This window comes from Achroia grisella, unplaced genomic scaffold, assembly GCF_030625045.1.
Source record: "Achroia grisella isolate CSIRO2021 unplaced genomic scaffold, CSIRO_AGI_Agris_v1 utg4131, whole genome shotgun sequence".
Lineage (NCBI taxonomy): Eukaryota > Metazoa > Arthropoda > Insecta > Lepidoptera > Pyralidae > Achroia > Achroia grisella.
The window spans coordinates 130-26,119 of record NW_026712847.1 but is presented as its reverse complement, the minus strand read 5'-3'; the positions used below and the strand labels follow the sequence as shown (position 1 = coordinate 26,119).

At 36.6% G+C, this 25,990-nt stretch overlaps 2 protein-coding genes across 2 annotated transcripts in view; one reads left to right on the top strand and one right to left on the bottom strand.

Annotated features, from left to right (window-relative positions):
- LOC131844831 (collagen alpha-1(IV) chain-like) overlaps positions 1-22,271 on the bottom strand; it is a 28,174-nt gene extending 5,903 nt beyond the window's left edge. Inside the window, exons 1-11 of the mRNA XM_059193805.1 lie at positions 22,215-22,271; positions 18,080-18,265; positions 17,843-17,887; positions 17,480-17,764; positions 15,811-16,053; positions 14,565-15,348; positions 11,374-11,634; positions 8,285-8,507; positions 4,623-4,738; positions 3,573-3,973; positions 558-2,616 (exon numbers count right to left, since the gene is read on the bottom strand). Coding sequence (XP_059049788.1) covers positions 558-2,616; positions 3,573-3,973; positions 4,623-4,738; positions 8,285-8,507; positions 11,374-11,634; positions 14,565-15,348; positions 15,811-16,053; positions 17,480-17,764; positions 17,843-17,887; positions 18,080-18,265; positions 22,215-22,271 — 4,660 coding nt within the window. The remainder of the gene's footprint in view (positions 1-557; positions 2,617-3,572; positions 3,974-4,622; positions 4,739-8,284; positions 8,508-11,373; positions 11,635-14,564; positions 15,349-15,810; positions 16,054-17,479; positions 17,765-17,842; positions 17,888-18,079; positions 18,266-22,214) is intronic.
- A 1,668-nt stretch (positions 22,272-23,939) lies between these two features.
- LOC131844824 (uncharacterized) lies at positions 23,940-25,181 on the top strand (the record flags this gene model as incomplete). Its single annotated transcript, XM_059193796.1, has 3 exons — positions 23,940-24,051; positions 24,136-24,378; positions 24,433-25,181. Coding segments are annotated over exons 1-3 (1,104 nt in total), but the record flags the coding sequence as incomplete, so codon positions are not given.
- Positions 25,182-25,990: the final 809 nt, after the last annotated feature.

Genomic DNA, 25,990 nt, shown 5'->3' with positions numbered 1-25,990 from the left:
TGCGCACGCTGTGCTGTAGATACTAATATACTACAAAATATTTTTAATTATGGCAAGTTATAGTAGTAATATCTACGAGCGTGACGATGTCTGCGAGTGGGACTCGGCAAAAACAACGTGCGCATATGCGCACGTTGTTTTTAAACAATATTGTTTATGTAATTGGAAAGGCAACTGACAGCCAATTTGAAGCTAAGTGGTAAAGGATTCTTACAGCTTCGCGGACATCACGTCATCGCATAACGTCCGTAACTAATGGTACACTCGTGTGTTAACATTCCGTAGTACAAAGGTGTTATGCCTGGGTACCCTGTAATTTTGGTGTTTTGTCTTACCCTTCAAACGAAACACATCCCGCAAAGCAAGCTGCTTGGCAGTTGAAATAGATGGGACAGTGAAACGTAGACGATTTTGTACAAAGTGTAACAAACGGTACCTTATGTTGCTATACAGAACGAGGAGGGTGGCACTTTTTAGGTTATTTTCTGAGAAACAATATCATAATTCTAATTTGACTACTTATTCTTCTAAAAAATATAAGAATTAAGATATATTACCTAAATCTTGTCCATGTGCTTTGGCATTGGCGACAATATGTATAAGCGAGAAACCATCCCACAGAGCAGAAGTGCCATCTGGGCATTGGGGAATCATTTCCGTCTGTGAATGAACTGTAAAAAAGAAACCTCTGGATTTAGGATGAGGTCGTAGGGCAGGACTACCAGGTGGCCCGCTATCACCACGTTGCCCTTGAAAGCCTTTTAAACCTACCACACCTTTTCTGCCTTCATACCCTTCCGAACCAGTAGATCCGATAGGACCAGGTAAACCGGGATTACCTCGTTCTCCTTTGCTGCCGTTAATGCCGTTTCGTCCAGGATTGCCTGGGATTCCAGAAGTGCCTTGAAAACCTATAGATCCAATATCCCCCGGATCCCCCCGTGGGCCTGGTGGTGGAATTAGGATCTCACCTAGATCTCCCTTTCTACCCTTGATGCCAGACATTCCAGAAATTCCTTCTATGCCTTCATCGCCTGGGAACCCTTTTAGACCAGTTAATCCAGTTGGTCCTCTATAACCATTAACACCAAAATCACCCGTTTCTCCATTATCACCGATAAAACCTTGGGCACCTTTTTCTCCGAATTGACCTTGTTCGCCTTTACGACTTATAGCTAATCCTTGTTCACCTGTATCACCTCTACTGCCTTTTAATCCTGGGGTACCTTGGAGACCCGGCATGCCGACACGTCCAGGTAAACCTTTTTTGCCAGGATTTCCTCTTACACCTTTAATTCCCTTCTGTCCCTCAAACGATAATCCTGGGTGTCCTCGTTTACCCTTAGGTCCATCAATACCAAATTCACCAGGAGCACCCTTTTGCCCCATAGGCCCTGCCCATCCGGGTAGACCGTCAACTCCAGGTTCACCAGGTTTACAAATATCACATATTAATTGATTTAAGCCAGAAATTCCTGGAGGTCCCTGGTCGCCTTTTGGTCCCTTTATTCCTTGTAGCCCCATATCACCATCCAATCCTTTTTTACCAATGTCCCCACGCTCTCCCTTTAGACCTTTTATTTCAGAAAATCCTGGTTCCCCAGTATCTCCTTGAAATCCAGGTGCTCCATAATATCCAATATTACCCATATCACCTTTAGTTGCTTCGAAAGAATAACTAAATCCTATATCGCCTGGCATTCCTTTTGGACCACTATCCCCTCTTTCGCCCCTTAAACCATCAGGGCCTACATCTCCTGGGAGACCAGGCATGCCCATGTATCCTGGTTCACCATACATACCCACTTCACCTTTTATACCAACAGATCCAGGTAATCCTTCTTTACCTTTTTCACCTCTAAACCCAGGTAATCCTGTTTTTCCTATTAATCCTGTAGAACCTATATATCCTATTTCACCATTGTCACCCTTCTCTCCAAAGTAACCAGCATCTCCTCTTTTTCCTTTTATTCCCTTAAGACCTTTGCTTCCTATATAACCGGGATTTCCTTTTTCACCTTTATCCCCTGGAACGCCTCTTCTCCGTACTCCAGGATTTCCCATAGCTCCTTTTGATCCAGGTATACCATGACGTCCTGGAATACCTTGTAAACCTATTTTTCCGTCGTCTCCCTTTTCGCCTTTTAATCCTTGAAGAGAATCTTCACCTCGAGGACCTTTTTGGCCTGGTAAACCCCTTTCACCCATAGATCCATTATTACCAGGGTGACCATGTAAACCAGGTTCGCCTGTAACTCCAATATCTCCACGCTGTCCTTTGACTCCACGACGTCCTATCACACCAGTAAAACCTGGATCTCCATCATCACCACGTCGGCCTGAATCACCAATATCACCTGAATCTCCATTGATCCCCGGTGTACCAAAATTACCTGGAAACCCTTTCCAACCATCCATTCCTTGGTCTCCCGTTCGACCTCGAAGTCCGTTGCGACCAGATTCACCTTTCAACCCTTTAGGTCCCTCATCGCCTTTGTAGCCATGAGATCCATCTGGGCCCGGATCTCCAAATGGTCCGTTATTTCCTGGAGCTCCTTTGAGTCCTGGAAGCCCAGGAGGACCTTGTTGTACATTACCAGGAAATCCTTTGCGTCCCTAAAGAATAATAATAAGAATAATTTGATTAGCCAAATTAGGCATTAAACAAACATTTTAAGAATTCTGAAATCGATCAACGCCGTAGAATATAATACAGGTAGTAATAACAAGCCTTAATCAATCATGCTGAGCCCCAAACTAAACAGAGCTGGCATAATAGCTGCCTTTACACGAAACATTTTTTCACGATCATTCAGTGTGAGAGATAGCATTTTATGTGAGATGTTACAATGTTTAAAAAAATATCCCTGATAAGTATATTTATAAATTGAACGCTGGAGATCGAAATCGACTAAAATTAAAATAATAAATACAGTTGACTACCAATAATAACTGAGTTCGTTCTGTAGTATTACCACTGCATACTACTGCATGCCACGAACTCGGAACGAACGGCTTTTGTTTTCTGCTAGAAGGTTAAGACTGACGTATACAATTCACACAACGTATAATGTTTAATTTTATTAAAACTTCTAATGCATTATTTATTTATAGGTTTTGTATGGTTGTAAGGTTAAATATATGCACAAACTCGATCCACAACTTACAATTAATTATAAAAAAAATCCCACTAACTTACTCTTTGATACTCAATATACCAATGTCCATTACTTTCGTAGAACTTTCAAATACTCGTATATATACAATACAAAATAAAGAATTCTTCAAAATTTGTTCAGAGATTACTGAAATAATGCAAGTGACCATTTCAAAACGTCATGTCACTTCACCCCTACTAAATAACGGAAATACATGTAAATATTTTCTTTTATATATCCATACAAAATAAATATGTATATACATATCTATTTAATTACATATGTAACTAATTATAATATATCAAAATTAATAAATCAGATAACGATAAATACAAATATTATTATTCTGCTATACTACACCAGAAGTCGTTATTCGTTAAATTCAAGTTCAATAAAACGTAAAATAATACTTACCGGTGGACCTTTGGGTCCTTCTTGACCGTCATCACCGGGTGGACCTACTTCACCTTTTGCACCAATACTACCCTCACGTCCAGACATTCCTGGGTATCCTGGTTCACCTTGATCTCCGTGATTACCAGGACTTCCATCAATACCCATTTCACCTGCTAGGTAAGCGTGACCAGCATCTCCACGTAATCCTTTTCTCCCTTTTGGACCTTTGTCCCCAGAAGGACCCCTCTGGCCTGGCCGACCAGGATTTCCATAGGGTCCTATTTCACCCTTTACTCCATACATTCCTTTATACCCTTTTTCGCCCGGTATAGATATGCCAGTGTTCCCCATTTTTCCTTTGGCTCCAGGTTGCCCATCTAAACCTCTAAGTCCTTTTCCACCTTTTCTACCGGGGAATCCTGTAACAGAATAATAGTTCCAATTGATGACAAATTACAAAAATATATGTAAGGTGTTATTGGAATTCTGATTTAAACTATAAATCATTTATACTCGTATATCCACTTTAATTGAGGCATAGATAGCAGTAAATTATGTAGAATAATGTAATAAGCATCCTATATTCTTTTGTGACAAAAAATGTGAAATTTTTATGAATTTTTCTTAGTTAACGTTGAGTTAACTATGTTTATCGTTAAAAATAATGTTAGCTTTTGCAACACCACAATAACAAGAAGAACAAGGAATACATTTTGATTTTAACGATGGCTACCCCCACCTAGATAGCCTAACGCTTTGTTCTGTTCTCTTGTGTGACCAATATTATCACAGGCAAGTTCATTAATCATTCATCGTCGCAAAACGCCGTATCAAGTAGAGATGATATTGAACTCAAAATAAAATTGAGAGTAAAAAATTGTGTCTAGCTATTTTGTTTGAAGATGTATGACCCACAAAACGAAAATGAACGGACGGTTTCGAAATCTCGGCATACCTAAATTATACTACATCAAGTCTAAGTACTGATACTACTTACTTGTGATCAAATAGGAAAAAATAGTACAAGTAAAGTATTCAGAAACAGTTATTCTAATTGTTTATATTTACCTTGCTGTCCTGGTGGTCCTGGGTAACCCATATCGCCTTTATCGTATAATAAGTTCGCAGAAGAATCACCCAGTTCTCCTTGTATACCCGGATCGCCGGTATCGCCGGCCTCGCCTCTATAAAACATGAATATGAATTTGCTGAAAGGCTATGTTTTGGAAATTTTAATTGTATTTGACAAATTTACATCAACATCTAAATCAGTACAAATTACACAAGTATATTCAACACAATGTAATTGAATCATATGTTGATATTAAGTAAGCTAGTCAGTGAACAAACTAAACTTTATTTTTGTCCCTATTTGGAGAAGTTGCAATTTTATTGTAATAATGTTATTATTGCAATAAAATTAAAATTAAATTAAAACTTCTCCAAATCAAAAAAATTATTATTTAATACACCTAATAACTATTTTCATTGAAAGTAGTAAGAATCATAAGTAGGAACCATTATAAAGAAAATTAATTTTTGAGTTGTTTACAATCACAACTTACATGGCAACAGTCCGGAGGGACAAGATGACGCTGGAACATATATCTAACAAGTGAAACGACACCTGACCATTGAAAAATCAGTGGAGGGCAAGCCAAGTGCGGTAATACAAACCGCTAATATAAATAGCTATACAAAAGTCCGAAAAAGAAAAATTCCCTGGGACGGTAGATATGTGTGCCGATCGATAATAACGACAACCCAGGCGCGAACTGAGATTTGAGATGCCCCACGTGCAGGAAAAATGACAAAAGACGAACTTGAAAACATTTAAAAACACATTGTCTTCGGTCGACCCTTACCCGAATCAAAGCAAAAACTAAATAGCCAAGTATGTACGTAGATACTCTACAGGACCTAATATAACTATATAGATAAAACTGAGCACTACCCACCACTAATTACTTACTAATTATTACATAAAATGTGCAAAAAAAAATCCAATAAACATGTTAAAATAAAATAATGGGTCTATAAAAATAATTTCCATAATGTTACTAAGTTTGGTATTTACCTGTATTTGATTTTTTTTCCTAAATCTATACATATTATACATAGAAAACACCTAGACCAATACAAACAAAAATACTCATGAATTCAAGTGTCTGTACAGTGCGAGTAGGTAATCGAATCCGCGACCATCGGAAGTAAGGCGGTGTGTAAGATCACTGAAGCTGTCAAATTTGATAGCAATTAAGCATTACCTACTTATAGCGCTTATAAAATACATATAGTAACAAATTTGCTTTAATGTTTTCAAACTCTTTCATAGATGGTTCTGTTTTCATTTATATAAATGTCTATTTTTCATTTTCCAAAAATAAGCCCTTACTATATATTATTTTTATAAAGAATAATTAAAAGAAGATGTGATAATTAAAGTAAACCTAAGAAGAAAACAATATTATCCTACTACACACTACTGAACCTGTCGTACCAGTAAAGAAATGAATTGATTGGTCGAATAATCGATAACCATATTCTATATATCTCATATAAATCGGTTCAGTTGTTTTAGTATCAAACCGTAACAAACAGACACACAGAGTTATATCCGCATTTATACTATTAGTAAGGATATTTTTATTTGTGGAACAATTTGCAATGTATAATTCTTTCTCGGCTACGGCTTAGCAAGGTTATGTACTTCGCTGGTATAAGTTCTGTTAAAAATTAAAATGCATGTTTTTAAATGAAGTAATGTATTTAAATTTATACCTACATATTTATTACAGTCTCAGCAAAAGAAACAATATTCTATTCGAAAGGGCTACTTTACCTTTGGCTTTTACACAGGCCTTTAACCTTATTTAATCTGTTTGGTTACGAATCTGTGGACTTACGCACTGTTTTCAAGGGAAATTTCACTGCTAGCTCCAAATATTTTTTAAGAGACTCAATGTCGCCGTGTCATTTAGAGCAGGCAATTTCCTCTAAAACTGACCATAATGTGACGTCTAAAGGATTGAAGTCTAGGTTAAATGAGGGCCAGTCTTCAGCTCTTATAAAGTCCGGAATGTTGGTTTCAAGCCAGATTGGGGTAGTCCGTGCCTTGTGATCATGCAGAACGCAGCTGGAAAGTCCACGGTATATTTTTAAAAAGTGTATTGCTGAGAGGTTGATGATGACTGATGATCCAAGACTATCTTGATATACTTTGCCTGAAGCTTTCACTCCTTTTTCACAAGAATGTAGTTTTGTGACTCCTTGATAAGACATGCCCCACCAAACCATTACTGACGCAGCATGATGACCATGTTGTACCTACCATTCCGACCACTTGAGTAACTTCTTTAGAACTGTGAGCGTACACTTTATCATTTTGTTTATTGTAGTGTTCTTCAATTGTGAAATTTTTTTCATCAGTAAAGAGGATATTTCTGTGCCTTACCCTCTTTAATTAATTAAAGATTGATTTGAGCCATGTCCTGTATATCGACGATAAGAATTTGTTTTATAATACGCAACGGAATCCTAGCAGGAATCTTCATTTCTCGCCATAAGATTTTTTGCTTCCTAATGAGGTCCTAACGAATTCTGGTTTTACAGCAATAATAGACTTTGTAGTTCTAACAGCACGCGGTCGGCACGATCTTTTTTGGTCTTCGACAGACGTAGTGTTGTTGTATCTATTCATAGTATATATGAACATACGGCTGCTACTAAGCTTTTGAAGTGTCTGGATTATGACTAACGGTTCCATACCTACCCACTTTGTGTGCAGACGATCACTGCAATTATTTTCTTTAACACCCCATTCCATATTGAAATTTGATGTGAAATGTCGCAAAATTGAAATAAGGTTTTTAAAAGAATATACGTGTTCTAAGTTAAAAATAATTAAAAAGTTGTAAAAAGAAAAGTTTTTATGTAACAGTATTTATGGCCAGACTAGTAATATGCATGGTTATCTATTCCCTCATTACTTCTTAGTGTTCTTGGTCGTATTGTATTTATAGTAACATCTATCTATTTATGTAAATGATTTTCTAAAAAGTTTAAAGCAGACGTATGTTGTTTGCGATGATTTCTCACTTCTACCGTGTAACAATATCTTATAAATCTCTCTACAAAGATTTTATTAGCTACGGGGTAAAGCAGCTGATATAAATGTAATATTCAAATTAAATCAAAAATAATTTATTTATGAAGGACATTTTAGCCGCTTATGAACGTACAAATTTTTTGTACCATTGTTTGTTTCCTACCGTTCAGTTCAGTATACAGATTCAATTGAGAAAAAGTGGCACGAAACTCAACTGAATTTCTTTCTTTTTAATGACGGTTATTTACACTGTGTACGTATGTGGGTTGTATTCACTCAAAATCCTAAATAATTTTGAACAACATTTATTTAAAAAAGAAACACGCAGGTTTCTATCTCTTTCTTTTTGTGAAGTGACTGTTTTCCGAATGAGCAGTAGAATAAAAAATAATATTATATGACTATCAAAAAGTGCTTAGGTATATATAAAGTTTATTTGACTATTCTGTTCTATATCAAGTAATAAACAAATTCTCTGCCCTTTACCAGTCATATTACCAGCACGGAACTACGCATGAATCCTGGCACAGATTCAAGTAAGTGTTGTTGTTACTGTTATTAAGTACTCTTATTTTTATGCATATGATTGAGTAATAGGTTCATTTAGTTATTAGATTCTTACTTTCGTCCAGGCACTCCTTTTTGACCAGTAAGGAATGCATATGGTATATGAGCATCTGCACCAGGTCTACCAGGGATTCCATCTCGGCCTTTTAGTCCATCATATCCTTGTCGACCAGGCAGGCCATCATAACCCATCAAGCCTTTGTAGCCCTTTAGTCCAGCTTCACCTCGATCACCCGGTAAACCTCCGTTACCGGGTAAACCCTGGTTACCCGCAAAACCTGTAATTTAAATTATACTACAGATTCATACATTTATTATATTTTTATGGGTTATGTATGTATTACATGACAGGGTCCGTAGTAATGACGTCTGAGCACACCAGACATGACAACGCATGAAGGGAATTCAATACCCACTGATTTCATCTACTTTTTCGCTTGAATCATTTTCATAAATTACTGCCAAACTCTTGGTACTATTTACATACTATAAACTTAAGGCGACGCCGTGATAAACTATTACTTCAAAATCGGGCCCCGCGGTCTGCGCACCTCATGCACCCCGATAGTTTTACGTATCGCCGATCGACCGCCAGCGCTCGCTCGCTCTCCCCGTACCACGATATCACGAACACGCGTCCGTGTCGCAATGTAACGCGTGAATCAAGTAGACGAAGCTTCGGTCCCCAATTGAACAAAACTATTACGGAGTCTTCCTCTTTGTTTATATAATTTATATTTATGAAGGCACATTGATATTTTAGAATTTACAATACAGTGGAACTAACTACGATACGAATTAATTATAAAGATTCTTAAAGTAAAGAATTAAATAGAAATATTGAGGTAGAGTTACATATTTCCGTGATTATAATTAACGTAAACTAGTGCTTTTATTACTATCTTTGAAAGAAACACCAAAAAATAATCTTTGTGTTTTCCGTATATATTGTAATTGGTAATTACGACGTTTATTTATTTGCCAACGACATTTTTTTGAAACAGCTAGATATTTTAATGTATACTACATTAACTTACTTACGTTAAATGAAATGTGAAAATATACGAAGGTTAGTTACTTTATAAAAGAGACAGTAAGTCTACGTTTCTGTGAATGATAGGTATATCAATTAAAAAATCTATATATATTATATATTTGATATAATAAACCTAAATTTAGCAATAATGTATGTGACTTTAATTTTATTTATTTGATACGCGTAGTGGACATTATTTCTTTATGTTTTAGAAAGTATATTTTTAAAAATGCGTAAGTAATTTAAGATTATATGTAAGTAAAGTACGTAAAGATATACACTTTATGACAAAATAGTAAAACTTTTACAGTAATTTATAAATTATTATAATAAATATTAAGTTTTAATTACATGTAAAAAGGACGTGAACAATTACAACCTAATCATAAAAGATCTATTAACTTCATACAAATGAAATTATGGAATAATTATAGGTTTGAACATGATTATTTATATTTTTATGCATAATTTAATGACTATTCTGCAAACCTTCTCTATATAAACTATAAGTACGCGAAATTTCATATTCATCCGTCCGCGCTGTTTTTCGTAAAAAGGATAAAAAGTTATTACGATAAAAAGAAAAGGATAAAAAGTTGTCACGTATTAATACATACGTTTTAATAAATTTATATAATACTTTTCATTATTTCACTTTTTTATTTATTTATTTCCTTGGACCTTAATTATTCTTATTCCTTAACCAAGGAATCTTAATTTTACGGCAAAATAATAAGGGAGATTGATAGTGGACATGTTTGCCATGAGTGAGCGAGACAGATATGACGCCACTTTTACCAAAGGCAACAAAAGTAAGTAAAATAAAGAAAAATCTTAACCTAGTTTAGGTTTATTTAAATAAGGATAATATTGAGGAAAACTTTTAGTTTGAACTCGTTGTACGTGAAACGGATGCATTTCGGTTCTTTGTAAAATACGATGTGCTGTGCTATTACAATAAGAAAGAACGGGAAAAAGAAAAAAAAAAGAAAAAGAAGAAAAGTATTTTCGTTTGTGTACAAACGAAAATACTTTGGTCATCTGCGACCTTTTGCAACACTTCTTCCTCGTAAGGAAAGCGAGTTCTACCTCCAGCCCGTATTTGATTCGGGAAATGGCCGCCCTCCGTGAGTGCGGCCGGTACATATAAGCAGTGATCTGGATAGCGCTCTAAATTTGGATATCTTTCACGATAAAGCCTAGCGGCAGCAATTGCATTGCATCTGCATTCCTCATAAATGAGGTGCTTGTTCGCAATTTTTTGTGAAGTAAATAACAAGGATACCAACACAAAAGTCCAATTCCAAAAGAGACAACCCAAAGTTGTCGGTATGGAATCAACAAGTTCAATTCACAAAAATCCAAGTCCAAAAAGAGAAGCCAACAACAGCGAATACGGAAAGACGCGCAGTAGGCTGAGCTGAAGCTGAAACAGAATGAGCAAAATGTACTAACTGGTGTCAGACTGGTAGCGTAACCATTTGCTTGGTATGGCGACTGTATCTGTTTCATTCGCGCGCGTTTAAACGACGCATCTCCGTCTCACTGCGTGGCACATCTGTCTCCCTCGCTCACGACAACATGTCCACTACCCATTTCTCTCATCATTTTGCCGTAGGATTAAGAACCTACTACTATAAGCTTGTGTATGTAAAGAACGATTAAGCCAAGCCGGAGCGATTAGCTAGTAAGTAATAAATACATAGGCTATATATATATATAGTACACGCTTATGCTAATATATGAATGAAGTTTTAATAATAATTAGAAATGGGTTAGGTAGGCAATTATGTCATTATCACTATTTGCGTTGATTTGTAGTCAACAACTAGTAAGAAGTAGGTAGTAGTAGTATCACATACATAATATATCTTGATAATGAACGTTTGCTCTTAACGTGTTGACATCGCGCATGAAACTACGAGAAGCATAATGTCGCGCAGTAGTTAATATATTAGAGGTAAGACATAATTACAACGATAATTGTCACGAATTGTTTTTTAGATAAAATATGTAATATTCACGACACGTCTATATATATATATAATGTAGGTAATAATAAATGTTGCTGTGTTGTATTGTACTATTAGTTGCGATACCAGACATACCCATATCTCCCGGCGCTCCCTTATCTTTATATATCTGTGAAAGCGGTGGCATTTTAAGCTTCCCATCCCTTCCTTTTGCTCCTTCTGGTCCTGTTTCACCTTGTAATCCTTTTATTCCCTTTACTCCTTTATATCCTGGTGTTCCGGCTGTTCCAGCGAGGCCTTTATATCCCCGGGGTCCCGGTAAACCAATATAACCAGGGTATCCCTTTTGCCCTATAACTCCATCTTCACCTTTAACACCTTTCGCCCCAGGTAATCCTAAAAAATAATTTTCTTTAATAATAAGAATATCTAAAAAATGTTAGTCTAGTAGTTAGGATCACAATATGCTTATTCTAGTTCGGATTTGAAATAAGTACTTATATAATATTGCAAACTAAAAAACAAAAACACACGCACGCACACATACACAGTATCTAATAAATAAATAATCGGCATGTTTACCTAATTATCTACTATTTTACGAATTATAAGTTGAAACATCACCTAACGATTGGAAACTGTATTGAAGAATTATTTATTGCTAAAAACATGATTTTAGATTACAGTAAAACAGAAATTGAAACATAGCGGGTTGTAGAAAATGGGTAGCGCCATCTGGCTTAAAAAATAAATTAATTCCGACAATCATAATAAAAGAACAGTTAATTTAAAATTTTTCTTATATAAGTTTTGTATGGTATTTTGCATGCCGAGTTCGCCTTTAAATAATTTTACATTTAGATCGCAACCTACATGTAAATAAATAAATGATATAATTGTTACAATTGTTGGTGCTCCTAAATAAATAATTAAATACCGGCTTTAATTTTTTTGAAATCAGACTTTAAACTCTGGAGAGGTTTTTCCAAAGTTTATAATTTTTGAATTAATCCAGTATTGTACATACTAGGGGTGCGATATGACAGAAGATATCGATGTTAGTACATTTACAACTAAGCACGTATTTCTTACTTAGTTGTAAATGTACTAGTTATTTTCTAAAAAGGCAAATTTATACGTACCGTTATATAGAAACCCGTCATTTTTAAAATAAGAAGTATGAAATTTTATATACTAGCTTCTGCACTATACTATATTTTGCACAGTATGATCCCTATATACAGCTAAACTCATGTTTTAGAATAGAATATCGTTTAAGCAACTCAATTAAATGTTCAATGGTGTCAATGTTCATGGTGTGATCCTAGTCTATAGAAAACAAACATTCTCCCACCGATGTGCGGCGTAAATTTCAAGAACATCGCAAATTATACAGGTTTAATGAGTATCCTAGTTTTCGGATGCCTAAGAACTGAGTTCACAAAAGTCGAGAAGACTGGTTTGGATAAATAACGATCAGGCCAACCAAGGACGTCACGGTCATAAGAAGATATCGACGTCAGTTTGTGAAAATCCTACCCAGTCTATTCGTAAGTATTCCAGAGCGTTAAACATACGAAAATCAACGTTACAGTGGATTTCAAAATAAGATAACAAATTTCACCCATATAAAATCTGATGAGTTGCCGTTTCTGGAGTAGCAGAAACCCACAACGCAAATATCAAAGGCATACATACTACACACATACATACATACTTACATAGTCCTAAATTCACAGTTTAGGCGGCTATGTTATCGTATGGCATCATAGACCCATACTTTTTGAAAACGAACATGGTTATGCAGTTACTGTCTCTTCGGACCAGTATGTGCCTATGATCAAGGATTTTTTTACACCAGAGTAGCTGAATTTTCCAGGCTCCATTCTCGGACTTGGTTTCAACAGGAGGCAGTTGCGCTGCCCATAGCTCTAACATCGCTATGCCCATCATCCATTAACTTTTCCCTAACAAAGTGATATCTGGAAAAGGAGAAATTCCTTGGCTACCACAAAGTTCGGATTTCAAGTTCGGAGTCCAATCGACTTTTTCTTATGGGGTTATCTTAAGGATAAAGTCTAAACAAAACAAACCCGCGGTCAATTGATGAACTTAAAGAAAATATCCGACGAGAAATGTCCAGCATTACAGAGCTTACTTGCCGAGCCGTGATGGAAAATTTTAGGGATCGTTTAGAACGAAAATTGTAGTTAAGTATGCCAAGAACGAAATGGAGCACATTTGGATGAAATAATTTGTATAAAATAATTGCCCTTTTGTGTAGAATATATAGCACGCATTAAAAAAAAAATCTAACTGTACATAGTTTTATTTTTATACAAATGTTTTCATTTCAAAAGTCTTCGGGGACATCTTTTATATAGGAATATATAAATTATTCTATTAGTAAGTATAGCCGGGGCGAACGGCTAATAATGTTATAGAAATGATTAAAATTATTATATATATATAGAATATAAAATATTAATTTGTTTGAAATCTGAATCATTAATATTTTTTATTTCATTCAGATTTCAAACAAATTAATATTTTATTAGAAAAACATAAAAGAAAAAATATATGTATATGTATATAAAATATAAGACTTAAAAAACAGCATCTTTTAAAAAATACTAGGGGTCGAATGCTCGAATGCGCCCATAATCTATACTTATAATAAATGTGTAGAGAGGTCAATTCTGTAGATGAAATATATTTCCAAAATAACTATCAGGGGGTGATTAATGATCGATACTGATGCCAAAAATGCAATCAGTAAAATATTTGTCTGTCTGTCCGTATGTTCGTTATAGAAACAAAAACTACTTGACGGATTTTAACGAAACTTGGTACAATTATTCTTCATACTCTTGGGCAGGTTATAGTATACTTTTCATCATGCTACGATCAATAGAAGCAGAGCAGTGAAGGAAAATGTTAGGAGAACACATCAAAACCACAGAACTGTGAGGAAGGACATGGGCTACTTATTTTACAAAAAACGACGGAAACACAGACGAAGTCGCAGGCAACAGCTAGTACAAAATATAAGAAGATTTTTGAACCAGTAATAACAATTAAACAAAAGTGTATATATGCGTGTGTGTCTCAAATACATGATAGTGTGTGTAATTTATTTTTTACTGATTAATGTATGTAACATTAATCCACTACCCTGTTATGCATAATTTAAAAAATATATTAGCATTCTGCACTCCTTCTGTATATAAACTACAAATGCGCGAAATTTTGTACCTCTTCATAGGTGCAAAATTCCGTTAAAAGCGGTACAAAGTTTTTGTTCCACGTAATAACATACAGATTACCTGATGGACAGTATGGGCAGTCATCGCCGCGGGATCCCTTAACTCCATCGAAGCCAGGGATACCAGGTTCTCCGGGATAACCGATAATTCCAGGTGATCCTGGTCTACCAGGATCTCCCTGTGGACCTGTAATATTCACTCCTATTCCTGGAATTCCAGGTAAACCCATCAATCCTTGACTACCACGTTCACCATGTATTCCAAGATAACCTTTGTTACCGCGTTCACCTTCATCTCCCTTTGGACCATGTACGTTATAACCTGGCAAACCTCTTGCACCTATCTTACCCCGAGGTCCAGGGTAACCTGTAGGACCACGTAGTCCAGGTTCTCCTTTGTACCCATCATTCCCTGGTTCACCTTTTGGTGAAATACCAGGTTTTCCTATTTTTCCTGGCATGCCTGTTATTCCAGGTGATCCAGGTGCCCCTACAATGCCTGGAGGTCCAACAGTTCCATCATAACCGGGTGTTCCTTTTTCCCCTATTGGTCCTTGAGGTCCCTGTGGTCCTACAGCTCCTATTATTGGCTCAACATATATTGTTGGATCATATTTTCCCGGAGCTCCTGGAAATCCTTGAGGTCCTGGATTGCCTGAATATCCATCCGGACCAGGTCTCCCTGGAGTACCATCATCACCGTCCAGACCAGCATAACCTGGGGCTCCTTTAGCTCCTTTTGGTCCTGGGGGACCATATTGACCTCTGTGGCCAGGTTTTCCTCTAGGTCCTTGCTCGCCTTGATCTCCTTTAATGCCGTCTATTCCATCATAACCAGGTGCACCCTTATAGAAAGAAAATGCTATGTTAATTTTTACCTATATGATTATAGTACGTTACATAAAAAAACTACAATCGTACCAAAAATTTAGCCTAAACTAATTGGAGAATATTCAAACACACATAATATGAATGAAGATACCACTACATAATGAAGATACCGCAAATTTGAACTATATAAAGCTAGCGTTAGAACTTTTTATTTTATAATGTATAAAGCTAGCCAGCCAGCCCATTTGCGCTATTTTACATAAAGTAAAACATTACGTAAAATGGCGCAAATTGGCTGGCTAACCTCGTACGTCATATATTTTGGCTATTTTGTTAGTTAGAGTAGCATGTATAACTAAACATTGTGCACAACAATTAAAACTTCATAAAGAGATAATAATAAATAATTGCAACAGTGGAGCGAAATCTTTCTTATTAGATGAAGACGACGATTCTTAATACATTAATTGACGTACCGGTTGACCAAATGAGCCCTGTCTTCCCTTATCACCTTTATCACCTCCGTCACCCTTGTAACCCATTGCCCCCTTCCCTCCTTTTGTAAATAAAGTCGAATTATTAATAACTGGTAAAATAATTTCGGTTTTTCTACCCGGTTCGCCTGGTAGTCCACGCTCTCCTTTTTGTCCCGGCGATCCAATATTATCATCGCCAATGTCTCCTTCATACCCCGCTTCGCCTCGATACCCTATTATACCCTAAAATATAAAATAAGTATTATATATATTACTGTATATAATCAGCGACCTCTACATTTTCCTATATCGACATTTGTTAATGTACTATGTATATAATTAATATTTGCATGGGTGCATTACAAAATTTTGAATTTCTCGGTTTGTTGTATACTATATATGTAAACCTTCATTTTGAATCACTCTATCTGTTGTTGAAAGCTGCATTAAATTCCGTTGAGTAATTTAAAGGATATTATTTTAAGTAGTAAAGACAATACATAAAATTAAGCTATTTTCATGTATTATATATATAATCACAAATAGTGTAGTTAATATACTGAGACTGTCACATATATTGAGATTTCAAGTAATGGTCTAATGTATGCCATAAGAAATATATGTACATATCCTTATCAATTATTTCATAATGACAATTTTTATAGATTACATAAATATGTAGGTATATTTGTTAATCGTACATTGGTTGGCTGCCTATATCCTGGGTTAGAATTCTGTTAAATATTATACACATAAATTATTTTATCTCACATATTTCTTATCCATAACCATCAAGCATAAGTAAAAAGAATATTACACAAAGAATAAATAAAACATAGGTTGGATATCATATGTACCAATCTTCCGAAACTAAAATGAGATTGTTTGCTACAACTAGTTAGTTAATATATATAATATACTCCCATCTTATATTTAATTGTTTTACTGTCAAACGAAAAGATATTTTCTTTCCTGTCCAAATAAAACTTACATGACTGAACATGAAATTTATTTTCTGGAAACATTGTTAAAATATTTTTATTACTTTTTTCAATTATTCTATCCAATATGTTTAGCTATAGAATGGTATGCAAACATTTTTTTAACAGTTATCGATTATTTATAGTTTAAATATTAAGATGTTAATAAAATGAAAGTTAAATGTCATGATGTAGCAGCGTTTTGCATTAATAAATCATTGATAATCATTGATATCGTAAAAAAATTGTCCATCAGCCATTTCATTAATTTAAATATATTCAATTGTTTTATATTATTATTAGTTTTGTTGAAGTGTTCAGTGTCGTGAGGTCACTAGATATGATTTTATTATTATCGGGGGCTGATAGAATAATAAAGGTATATTCATTATTGTATCAGATACTAATAAAAAATATACATAAATGAAAGGATCCTAATTTTAAAATTTTTAAGAAAAGGTTTAATACTATGTTTCCTACACCACAAAAAACTCGTATGTATTAAAAAATTTATACTATGGCGCAAATATATTTTTTTATTTATATCCTTATCATTGTTTCCACAATGATAAGGATATAAATAAATAGTTATAAGTACCAGAACAGACGTAGTGGTAAGGGTAAGGTCATGATTATGTAAAGTACTTAACCTACTCTTGGTGCTGTGGTGTAGAAGAAGAAATTATTACCATATCACCATCTTCACCTCGTTCTCCACTGTATCCTCTATAGCCAATCTGTCCTCTACGTCCAGATTCTCCATAGCGACCGGGTGTTCCTGGTTGACCAGCCACTCCATTGGAATTGGATCCTCCATCACCTGGGAATCCTTTAAACCCTTTATCTCCGTATGAACCAGGTAGTCCTCTTTTACCAGGCCTACCGACTGGTCCCGGTGGACCCATCACACCATCAATACCACTGCAGCCATCTAAACCCATGGTTCCCGAAATACCTTGTAATCCTTGTGGGCCCTGTAAAAATATTTTACAAAATTGAATGTAAAACGCATTTGTTCATAGCTAAATGATATGATTTTAATGCATATCTACCTGAACGCCAGGAAAACCTCTAGGTCCATAGTGTCCATCTAAACCCTGAAAATAAGTATTTGTTTATTATGGTGAAAGTAAATTAAACTAAAATACGCTTACTGATTCCTTAGATAGGTTGATGCAACTACATATACATATGTTAATGCTTTGTCCTCCGTATTAAATTTAATTGACCGGTATAAAACACAGTAGGTCATTTAACTTTTATCTTTAATGCAAATATGGTTTTATTACCCTCTCTCCTTTATCGCCATAATCTCCAATATCACCCTCACTGCCGATTTCACCTGCTCTGCCCATACGGCCTTCTTGGCCATCATCGCCATATTCCCCAGGTAAACCAGGAAAGCCTGGTGGCCCAGGGTCTCCAGGGTTACCTTTTATGCCTCCGCAGTCGCATACTGTTTCATTGCACACCACCTGAGTATGAAATAATGGACATAAACATAACTAGAACAATAAGAAAACCATTGTACAAAATTATTATGCTTTAGCTTTATTAGGACATTTTTGAAAAAGGAGCACTTATAAGCTAAATTAGCGTTTATTAAATGCACTTGAATAACAAAATTAAGTACTGGCAAAATTTGAACAAAGTCCTTTAAATACTTTTATGTTTTATTATTATAATATTAATAAGAGACGCAATTGCCGGATCTATGTAATAATTAATTTCAATAATTATTACTTGTATATTATACAATTGTACTAATAATTTTTGTAATTATTAATTTCAATAATTATTGCTACAATTATATGTGTAGGTATTGTCTGTTTGTGGTGAAACAATAATCTCAACTAAACAATTGGACGGATCTTAATTTATTATGAAAATATAGATTGTTTTGTTCATTGGTGTTTTAATAGCCTATAACAGGTAGATATTTTTTTAAAATTAAGAACATTAATATTATGCAAGAGGAACGTGCCTTATCGTCTACTTGTGACATAACTACAGTTGAATAAGTGTAATATCGTTCATTGCCCTACCTCATAATGGAGCATGACTATTTCTATATAATTAGTACCTGAATAAGGTAACTAGAAAGCTCAAACAATATTAGATAATTGAGGAAAATCCTCAAATACTTCGGGTTTACATCATTCGATCATGAGTTCGTGAAAATGGGACTACGTGAAGAGATTAGACTTCCAAACAAACAAAAAAAAATTGGTCCATTATTTATAACAATATGAGAGAACATACACAAAAAATATAGGTAATGAAGATCGACTCTTGTCCTTTTATGAATTCTTATTAAATAATTCGATTTAAAAAAAATACATACTTTAGGTAAGTTTTCATTTCTATTATTAGGTAAATTCATTAATTTCCTCACTTTCTAAAATTGACCTTTAAATATATATAACCCTAATATAAAAATAGCAAATAATTATGAACTGGTTATTATTCTAAATATTAAATAATTATATGTACCTAAATATGTAACCATTAAATACTTACAAAGATCCATCCGTCTCTTTTTTATTACAAAATTATATACAGATAGGTACCTACTCCTGACTCGCGGTATATTTTTACAGTATAATTAATTTTGCAGCTGATATTGTTATGATTACTTTATAACTATGATGTCAGCATGTGTTGCATCATTATTACACTAATAGATTCTAGGTAACTAAAGAGACCACATGAGTATACCCAAGTGGATGCATACGAATACGACTTCATGTAAAATCTACTTTAGCTTATTCGAATAGACTCAATGTAGGTAGGAGCCAAAGTTTTTTCGACAACCCTCATTGGAATAGAAAATCACGCCACAGTACTCATGAATAAGATCACAAAAGTATTCTTTAGTTCGCTAAACCTATACGTTACTCAGCTAATATTTTATATTGTTTAAACAGTTACTTTTATATAATCTATGAGAAATAAGTATAAATAAGTATCTTGTTCATTTAACATTCTCAGTAGGTCCTTTTCTTAATTTGCAAATTAAATGAATGCAAACTTGCAAAATGATTCGTAATTGTAGTAGGTACCTATTGTATACGTGGAATTATAGGAGTAGGTAATATGAAACCGTCTCCGTTTATTAAGACGCCATTTCAAACGTATCATTTTGCAGTTAACATGACAACATATCTAAATTTGCATGACCACACATTGGAATAGTGCTATTAAAATTACTGTGTCGCGTAGCTATATTATATGGGACAGTTTTGAATTATATATTAATAAGTTTAGATGCTTTATTAAAGATTTTATATAATGGAAACAATATATAAATAACACTTTAAAATAAGTGAAAGTCATTCTATCGTAGTTATCTTATTAATAATTAACAGCTCGCTCTTTCTTCGGATATAATAAGATATCATTCTGAAGAGCAAATAGCCTATTATTTTTACAGTTTCTGTTCCATTCATAATACGCCAGTATATTAGTTTACTAGCTACTCGCCCCGGCTTGCACGGGTGTACATGTATTATTATTATATATATAAAACTTCCTCTAGAATCACTCTATCTATTAAAAAAAGCATTTCAAAATCTGTTGCGTAGTTTTAAAAATTTCAGCAAACATAGGGACGGACAGACAGCGACGGCGACTTAGTTTTATCCAATGTAATAATAATGATTTCAATGTATATAATGTTATATTTTTATGAAAGTACTCATAGTGGAACATTTATTATTAAAAATCGTAATAATTATTTTTATCAATCTAAATAATTTTATCAGTCCCTTCATGTAGGATAATAAAAGAGGTAGTCAGTAAAACCAAAATGTAGTAAATATACTACTTTAAACTTGTAGTTTTTTCACTATGACATAGAAAATCCTTTCTACTATACCATAACATTTGTAAGTACCGTTTTTATATGCGTAGAAGACACAATTAAGACTAAATACTACCGTGTTTATATTTACCGTGTACATGGGTATGAGGATTTTTCCCAAGTAGGTACTTTGCCTAAATCTTTATAAGATTCCTACTTAGATTAATATAAAGTAAACAAATTAGTTTTAATTGGCCATATTCCACGTTTAACATACATATATACTTTGCCTTCAAAATATATACTTTGTCTCATTTTCTCCACATAGGCCCCAAACGAAAATTATTATCTTAAAAAAATTGCAATGAAAATAATATTGGGTATATATCTGCAGGCAGAGATTGCTTCTAATGTTTATAATAACATCGAAATGTCGACATGTATGATATATATAATATGTACCTATTATAGATCGCCTAACACCCGACGCCGCGACGGTAGGTTATTTTTTATATTGAATATATCTGATTATATTTATGTGTGTTTTACTATGTGCATTATTTACAAAAAAATGCATATTAATTTTTTTTTGCCTAGTAAGTCCATAGCACGAGCTCGGTTTGCTTTAAATAATTACGGATTAGATGACACCGTGTTCTGGGTTATTTATTATATTATTACAATGTGTTTTATGTTCGATGTAATTTGTTTTATCATTAACGGTGTCTCTAACATTACTAATGTAATATAAAAAATATTGTAATTATCCTCTGCCAAATAATATGTTTACCAATAGTGAAATATACCTAAGTAATTATATTGTATTTACACTTTAATATAAATTTGTGTTATATATGTATTTTATTTGTAACAGACTTCACACTTTATTATATTATTACAATGTGTTTTATGTTCGATGTAATTTGTTTTATCATTAACGGTGTCTCTAACATTACTAATGTAATATAAAAAATATTGTAATTATCCTCTGCCAAATAATATGTTTACCAATAGTGAAATATACCTAAGTAATTATATTGTATTTACACTTTAATATAAATTTGTGTTATATATGTATTTTATTTTTAACCTAGCCTGCTTTCGGCTGGAGAGGACCACAAAATCCGCTCCTCCAAAGTTGCCGGTCCCAAGCCCGGATAAATAGCGAGGGTCTTTGTATACAGTATATGTATGTATATTATAAAATAACTTACAAGTAGTGTCATATTTATATTAATATATCCTTCTTCTCTTTCAAACTATCATATTTATTTCAATCAGCTGCACCTAGTAGGTGAGTCTGCAGCACATATGTATATATATTGTATCAATAGTGTATTTATAAATAAAATGTGCCTGGGCAAGCACCAGAACTAATTATAGCCTTCTTATATATACTTACCTATATACTATTAAATTTAAATAGCTTCCTGCACCTACCTGCGCTAAGGCCTGCGCAGTTGAGCGCCGTAAGCGGGGAAGACGGGATCCTGGGAGGTTGAGTCAATCGGAGGTCGGAGCAGTTACCTCCGGGCGACAACACGCCTCCTTTGGCCCATATTTCTGGCGAAACGGTCGCCTGAGCAGCCAGCCACTGCTCGGGAAATGGTCCAGTGCTTTACCGTCACAGGAGCACGGCGAGGAGTGGGAAGGTCTCTTCGGAGAAGGTAGTCGGCCATGCTGACGGGGTAAGGCACTGTGGAAGTTCTCTAGCCGCAGTTGTCCGAACTCCCGATGTCGCGCAAAGACGCCACCTTTCTGCTCCTAGATCCACTCGAGAAGATCCTGGTGCCATTGCGGCATCCCCATTTGCGGGCTCCGAGGAGGGTGGGACATCGAGTGGACGACTTTTAAATATTCTCACAATATGGACATCATCGATGACATTGAGAAACTGCTTGAAGGAAGTACCTTGGACGAAAATGAACGCCAAGAACTTTCATCCGATGACGGAAACTGTTTGGAGATGGTTGTTGAGCCTACAGGGACGGATGACCTAGGTCTAACGCCCAAAAAGGACTCAAAGCCAAAACCAAAACGAAGGAGGTTAACAGGAGCAGCGCGGAAACGCCTAAAACTGTTAATAGCCGCCAACATCAAGGCTGATGAAGCTTTAGAACTCTGCCGGAAGCCAATGCGAGACCAGCCCTCAGAGGTAAGATCCATCAAGCGCCCACGGTCAGAGGAGGTGTCCCCAAAGGAGCATACGCACAAAGCGCCTCGCGTGGCGCAGCCGACGCCCACCGGGAAAGGTACCCAGGCAGCGGAGACTGCAAAGTCACCAGCGCCTACTGTACCTCAGACACCTAGAGTCACATACCAGGCACTTGCGACACCAGGTGGCTCTTCAAGCCCAATGGTGTTTGCACCAACAAGTGTCACTAGTAGCTCAACTAAGCGCTCTACGAATACGGCCCACCAGTTGCGAACGCCTGCACCCAAGCAGCGCGTAACGACTACAGGGACGAACGTAAACGCAAAGGAGGAAACTGCAACCTATAAGGATGCTCTCAAATCGTTCCGAGTGGGGATCCGACACACGGCCCCAATGACGGACGAAATGATGAGCATGGTGCGCTCCTCAGTTCTCCGGGAAGTTGGCAAGATCACGGAAGCTGGGAAGGGCCCTCGATTTGTAGGTTGCAGTTTCAAACCTGGTTGGCTGCTAATCACTTGCCAGAATGAGCCGACCAAAATATGGCTGGAGAGCATAACGCCCTCCCTAAAACCCTGGGCCGACGCAGAACTCTCTGTGTTGGACGAGAGAGCGATGCCCAAACCAGCCATTGGAACGGCCTTCATCCCCAGTTCGGAGACAAGGTCGGTCGATGAGGCACTCAGAATGCTGAAGTCCCAAAATGACTGCCTTAATTCCGAACTGTGGAAAATACTCAACCGTAAGGCTGAAGAGAACGGTACAGTCCTGACCGTATCTCTGGACGAGCCTTCGGTTGACTTCCTCAGAACACAGGACTATAAAGTCAACCTTGGCTTTAAAAAGGTCCTGTTCCGGGTCAAGGGGATCTCCACGCCTACACAGCAGCCTACTTCGGACGGTAATGGAAGATCTGCCACAGGAATACCCACACCATCCGAAGCGGCGAAGGACGTAGACACCAACGCCAAACCCGCCAGAGGCAGCTTTCCCCAGCCAAAGGGGACCTCGCAGACGAGGATCCCCAGTTTTAAGACGGGACGGAAAGATCGCGGCAGGAGCGCCACAGCTTCCAATCGCAACCCAAAGGGACGCCCACGTCCCACAGGGAAGGCGAAAGGAAGCTGCTAACACGCCCACACGCAAGCAATGTATCAGAGCCAACATTGTCCAGGTCAACTTACATCATGCTATGGCAGCAACAGCGGTCATAGAAAACCTCTTCCGCAAAAACGACCTGGACCTTGCTCTGATACAAGAGCCATGGCTCAACAAAGCCACGCCTTTAGGCCTCAATGCCTCAGGTAATATTCTTTTTAATACCACTGGCACTAAACCTAGAGCATGCATTCTTTTTAATAAGAAACTAGATTTTCTGACTGTTCCAGAACTATGTACAGATGACCTAGTGACAGCCTTCGTCAATTTCCCTGGATGCACAGGGTCAAAAGTACTGGTCTGCTCTGCATACCTACCTGGACATGATGAAAACAACAAAATCATCAAAGACCCGACAACCGGCCTACAGCCTGTGGTGGAATACGCCCGTAAGCACAAGGCCGAACTCCTCGTGGGCTGCGATGCAAACGCCCATCACACAAACTGGGGAAGCTCTGACATCAACACCAGAGGTAAGTCACTTGATGATTTTATACTAACCAACTGTCTTCAAATCCTAAATACAGGGTGCACACCGACGTTCGTCACTGCCACAAGACAAGAGGTACTAGATATAACACTCGCGACCGACAAACTGGCCGAATATATCACTCATTGGCATGTCAGCAATGAGAACTCCATGTCTGATCACAAGCACATCAGATTCACAATTGAGGCTGCAACAGACTCAAACCCCATACTCTACAGAAACCCAAAGGCTACAGATTGGCCTAAATACAGAGACAGTCTTACAAGCCTAATTGCGGACCTTCCGAAGAGTATCAAATCTCCTCTAGAACTAGAACTCGCTGTGGACATACTTCTAAGTGGCATAATAAGTGCCTACCAGAACAACTGTCCCATCAAAACCAAAACCGCCAAATGTAAAACACCCTGGTGGAATAAGAGTCTAGAAAAGCTGAGGAAGAAAACTCGCAAATTATCCAACAGGACTAAAAAGGGACCTTTCGAATGGGCCCAATATAGTAAAGCCCAAACGGAATACTACTGCGAAATTAGGAAAGCCAAAAGAGCATCATGGCGTGCTTTCTGCGAGGAGATAACTCAGACTCCCCAAGGATCCAGATTACACAAAATGCTTGCCAAGGCGCCAAATAACCAAATTGGACTTATGAAAAGGCCCAATGGTACCTATACGACATCAGAGGAAGAAACTCTACAGCTGCTATCTACAACCCACTTCCCTGGCTCGGTTCATATCTCAAGAGATAAGGAGAACCCTCCAAGCTCACATCTACAAAAGCCCAACCATGAGGCGTGGAACAGAGCTGCGAGGATTTTTCGACCAAAACAAATTATATGGGCTATAAAATCTTTCAAGCCATATAAATCATCGGGAGAAGATGGAATTTTCCCGGCCCTGTTACAACAAGGGCTTGACATCCTATCTCCCTATCTGGTAAGAATATTTAGAGCCAGCTTTGCCTGGGGTTTTATACCAGAACCATTAACGAAGGTCAAAGTTACCTACGTACCGAAAACCGGTCGAAGAGACTACTCGCAGCCAAAGTCTCACAGACCTATAAGCCTAACCTCTTTCATAATAAAAACCATGGAAAAGGTTCTGGACCAACACATTAGAGCTACAATCCTCGAAAATGCTCCCCTGCACAGGAATCAACATGCCTACCGCAAGGGACATTCCACAGAGACCGCCTTGCTCGAACTCACCGACAAGGTCGAGAAGGCCTTTGAGGACAAACAAATAGCTCTATGTGCATTTCTCGATATTGAGGGTGCTTTTGATAACACGCCCATAGAGACCATCTCACAGGGACTCATCCGCAAGAAAGTGGATGAAACCACCACTCAATGGATCAAAGCAATGCTCTCAAATCGAACCATTAAAACTACTCTTCACAACAGTACGTTAGAAATCCGACCTACCAAAGGATGCCCTCAAGGAGGCGTTTTATCGCCACTGCTGTGGCTACTAACGGTAGACCAGCTCTTAGATGTTATGACCAAAAACCAATTTGAGGTACAAGGCTACGCAGACGATTTAGTAGTCATGGTCAGAGGGTTCTGTGCAACAACAATATCAGACCGCATCCAAAGAGCACT